This window comes from Boleophthalmus pectinirostris, unplaced genomic scaffold (genome assembly GCF_026225935.1).
Source record: "Boleophthalmus pectinirostris isolate CB_2022bp ecotype Guang Dong unplaced genomic scaffold, ASM2622593v1 HiC_scaffold_17, whole genome shotgun sequence".
Classification (NCBI taxonomy): Eukaryota; Metazoa; Chordata; class Actinopteri; order Gobiiformes; family Gobiidae; genus Boleophthalmus; species Boleophthalmus pectinirostris.
Window position 1 is genome coordinate 3,527,001 of NW_026571115.1, and position 5,069 is coordinate 3,532,069.

At 36.5% G+C, this 5,069-nt stretch overlaps 1 protein-coding gene across 1 annotated transcript in view; it reads left to right on the forward strand.

Moving 5' to 3' along the window:
- Positions 1-4,781, forward strand: part of LOC110173529 (ectonucleotide pyrophosphatase/phosphodiesterase family member 7-like) — a 25,201-nt gene extending 20,420 nt beyond the window's left edge. Inside the window, exons 7-9 of the mRNA XM_055152668.1 lie at positions 1-57; positions 2,198-2,309; positions 4,679-4,781. The exon at positions 1-57 is cut by the window's left edge and continues 202 nt beyond it. Coding sequence (XP_055008643.1) covers positions 1-57; positions 2,198-2,309; positions 4,679-4,781 — 272 coding nt within the window. The remainder of the gene's footprint in view (positions 58-2,197; positions 2,310-4,678) is intronic.
- Positions 4,782-5,069: the final 288 nt, after the last annotated feature.

The following is a 5,069-nucleotide window of genomic DNA, read 5'->3' on the forward strand; positions in this document are numbered from 1 at the left end:
GACACATGCTGAGGAGCGAGGGAGGAGGTGGGGGACTAAGAGCAGGACAAGTGAGAGGTGAGGGCCGCGCTCCAGCTCTGACCTCCCACACTGCTCTCTGGTTAAGGGTTAGGGTTAGGAAGGTGACTTTTAAAATGTATTCCCCTACAGATTACAGATTACAGACCCCAAAATGTAGTTTATTTCATTAAATTACTTAAAGTGAGTAATGTAATCTGAATACTTTGGATTACTTGATATTGTCATGTTTTTTTTAAAATGAACATGAATGTAGCAGCACATCCCAATAGAGAAATGATTTTTATATGAGATCACTGCTGCCTTCAATTATGTCCACCTACTGTTAGTGTCATATTGTTTAGACCTGGTTTAGTCCTGGTTTAGTCCTGGTTTTAGACCTGGTTTTAGTCCTGGTTTAGTCCTGGTTTTAGATCTGGTTTTAGACCTGGTTTAGTCCTGGTTTTTGATCTGGTTTTAGACCTGGTTTTAGACCTGGTTTTAGTCCTAGTTTAGTCCTGCTTTAGACCTGCTTTACTCCTGCTTTTAGACCTGGTTTATTCCTGTTTTTAGACCTGGTTTTAGTCCTGCTTTAGACCTGCTTTAGTCCTGCTTTAGACCTGCTTTTAGACCTGGTTTAGTCCCGGTTTTAGTCCTGGTTTAGTCCTGGTTTAGACCTGGTTTAGAAGTGGTTTAGACCTGGTTTAGTTCTGGTTTAGTTCTGGTTTAGCTCAAAATGTGAAAACAGGAAAATACTGCCCTGTAATCCATTTATTTCAACAAAGTAACTGTAATCCAATTACCACTCACTGAAACAGTAACTGTAACTGAATACAGTTAATCATAATTTGTACTCTGATTACGTAATCCCGGTACATGTAATCTGTTACTCCCCAACACTGTTAAGGGTCCATCACCTGCTTGTTGCTATGGATACTACGGTCATTGTTCTGTCTGGAATGTTCCACAGTGTGACATTAAACATCACTATTTTACATTTATTCAATTATAGTTGGTTTATAGCTCAAAAATACCTAGAAAAACGATATTGTGACTGTGAGTGGGGTCGCCTCTCCACAGATCTGACCTGTAACTTGATCTGGTTTGGGCTCCATGACGACAGAAAGATTTAATGCCACACTGTGAAACATTCCAGACAAAGCAATAACATCTCCATGGAGGAGAGCATTTGACAGACCCTCCACCAAAAACATTACACAATGCCACTTTAATACACAAGTGTTGCATATATTAGTCCCTGACAAACCTAAAAGTAACATTAATTTAAGTGTTAAATTCAAAAGTCAAAATGAACATTCTAATATTAATTTATCTATATTTTGGGAAAATAATTCAGGTGTGAAGTGTTAAAGAAATAAAAGTATGCAAAATATAATCAAGTCACATTTTAGAACATTTTATCAAAGATACAAAATCCTATGGCGCCATCAAGTGGTTCATCACTGAAATTACTACTACTGCTGCTACAATTTTATTACTACATTTTCATTATTAGTACAGTAGCTACTACTACCGCTACTGCTTCTACAATTACTACTACCGCTGCTACAATTTTACTACTACTGCTATTGCTAACTACTACTACTACAACTACTACTGCTACTACAATTACTGCTACTACAGCTACTACAACTACTGCTACAAGTACTACTACTACTACAACTACAACTACAACAACTACAACAACAACTACTACTACTACAGCAACAACTACCACTACTACTACTACTACTACTACTACTACAACAACAACAACTACTACTACTACTACTACTGCTACTACTACTACAAGAACTACCACTACTACTACTACAACAACAACAACTACTACTACTACTACTACTATTGCTACTACTACTACAACTACAACAACAACAACAACTACTACTACTACTACTACTACTACTACTACTACTACTACTACTACTACTACTACTACTACTATTACTAATAGTAGTATTTCAAGTACTACTTCAGATCTCAGAAGATCAGCAGGGTTGGGTCTGGTCAGGACTTCAGTGAGAGATCAGGTGCTACAGTGGGACTAAAACTGCTGTTGTGTCTTTAGGCAAGACACTCACAGCCTCACTTCTGTCAGACTGTCCCAGGGCAGCTGTGGCTACAGTAGAAACTGTAATGTCTGACTCAGTGTTTCTGCACCGTCCTGTTTGTGTTCCAGCGGTGAACTACCTGAACAAAGCTCTGGTGGGTCTGGGGGCTATGGGCGTGTTTCTGGTCATAGTTGCGATCCTGTTTCTGGCCAACAGGTACCTGAAGAAGAAAAAGAAGAGGTACGTTTAACACACACGCTTCCACACTGCACAAACTCTAACGCTCGCTTCAACTTTGGATTCTCAACAGTTCATGTGTGTTTTGTGCCACAGTTTTAGATATCACATCGCTGGTCAGTTTCAGTCTTCACTTTAGACTCTTTCTATTGATACTTTGAAGTGACATCGCACTGGGGGTGTTCTACATGTATATCTGTAGTGGTATGTTCAGTAGTTACCATGGTGACATAATGCACATATTATTTCCACTGCCAGGACTTTAATGTTTCCTGTTTGATATAAAAACGAGAATCTCAGGCAAAAACAGTCACCAGAAAACAGAACACACAACCAGAAAACACTTTCAGAGCAGTTTGCCAATTCAATTCATAGAACTTTTTTTTTTTTTTTTTACTTTTCTGAACAAAGCAAGTTGCTAAGGCAGACTGCATCATCCGAGTGTGTTGCATTTAGGTGATATTTCAGACTCGTGAAACTCTGGTGGAAAGACAATTCAGCATTGCAGTGTTACAAATGACTTTGTGTGTGTCGTCTGAAGAAATGAAAATGGTCATGTAAAAGCTCCTTACCCTTCTCCATGTTTGTTCATCCCGCTTTCTCTCTGTTTCCTGTGAGCACCGCAGCTGTAAGCAACATTCTTTTTTCAAAATAAAAGCCAGTGAGCAACAGACATTTACAATAAAATATAAATGGTAACACTTTATAATAACTACACCTTATTTAGCCTTAATTATGCATGAACAAAGACTTAATTAATAATGATTCACGCTTAGTAACTTAACTTAATTACTACCTGAATTAGCACTTAACTTCCACTTAATTCACCTGTGCTGTAAATAGTTACTCAATACTTCTTAATTACTCATGAACTAACCATTTTCATGTTTACAAATGTGTATTTAAGTTCACATTTGAGCATTTATTAATCATTAGTAAACTATGAGAGAATGATTTACTAATAATGCAATCCAATGATCATTCAGGCAGCTGTTATCTGTTAGTTAAGTCTTTCTGAGAGTTTTTCTAAACTGAAGACTAATTATGTTTATTAAACATTTGTTAAGGTTGGTCAAATTCCAGAGAAACAATAATGCATTACTAGTAAATCATTCTTTCATGGCTTATTAATCATTAATAAATGCTCAAATTTGTACTTCAGTATACATTTACAAATGCACACATGAGTAATTAAGACAGGGGCGTCAAACTCATTTTGGTCCGGGGGTCGTATCCAACCTACTTTGATCCCAAAGGGTCTGGATCAGAAAACTCATGTCATATAAACCCCAAAAATAACAATAAGTTCAAATATTTGTGCAGAGAAACACAAATCTATTACATAAATCTTTTTTAATTGATGAACTCTTTCTTTTACAAAATATTATAATATTATGAACAACCTGAAACTTTAAGAAAAATAAAATTTCAACACAATGTTTTAACATGAGCTTGTATGTAAATAGGAATAAGTCGATTTTTCATGGAAAATCCTGCACTCGGCTCCACTTTTCTCATGTTGGACATTTTGCTGATGAGGGTGTCACGGTCAACAGTCAAAACGATCGTCCTTTAAGAGCGTTTGGAAAGAGACAAGTCTTCATTTGTGCTGCTCTGGTGGGAGGGAGCCACGTACAGAGACGCTGGAGACGCTGCTGTGATAAACACCACAGAAAATTAACAAGATTTTAATAGAAAATATAATTAAAATATTTTAGTAGAAAATCAGCCGAGGGCCAGATTAAAGGTCCTGGAGGGCCGGATCTGGCCCCCAGGCCGCATGTTTGACACCTGTGTATTAAGAAGTATTGAGTAACTATTTACAGCACAGGCGAATTAAGTGCAAGTTAAGTGCTAATTCAGGAGTAATTAAGTAGTTACTAAGAGTGAATCATTATTAATTAAGTCTTTGTTCATGCTTTATTAAGGCTAAATAAGGTGTAGTTATTATAAAGTGTTACCATATAAATAATAAAAACTGTGTTAAGGGGAGAAAAATAATTGTTGGCAATAATGAAATAATTAGTTAACGCTAAATTGAATAATAACACATGAATGTGTCCGGCCCTAGTTAAAACAAAGCTCAGAATAAAGTCTATCTTGAGTAACAGAGCTTCAGACACAGCAGAGCCTCCAGTTAGCACCACACTCCCAGAGAATGTTGATGGCATCAGCTGCAAGTGTCAACCTGAATTTTACAATGGGAAAAAATGAATAGACAAATTGTATTTACATAATCAGAAAATGTATCAAATAAATACATTAGAATTAATAAAAAATCTAAAACAGATGAATACACTGAATTTAAGTCATGTTTCCAGATCTTTTCTCTTTGTTGCACCAAATCTTGACCAAATGACCTTGTGTTTCAGATCACAAAATAGGAGAGACGTAAGAGTCGAGGAGGAAGTAAAAGACGAGGACGAAGCAAAATACAGCGGGGACGAAAGGGATGACAAACAAACTGCCTTTTGAGTTCATCCTTCGCCCACCTGAACTGTGCCTCATGTCCAACGATGGAAATATGTATTTAAAATAAAACTTCACTTAATTAAATAATGAATGAATGAGCAGATACTAGTTTCAGTTACAAAATATGGAAAAATCAACACGAACCATTTCAACTATAGCACCAAAAAAAATGTGATATTGTTCTGTTTAGCTATTAATTAGTGAAGCACAAAAAGCGTAAATACTATGGAATATTGGCGTTGATTGTGAAACTTGATCGTGAACATTTAACTGAATCATGTCTGGGTTTAA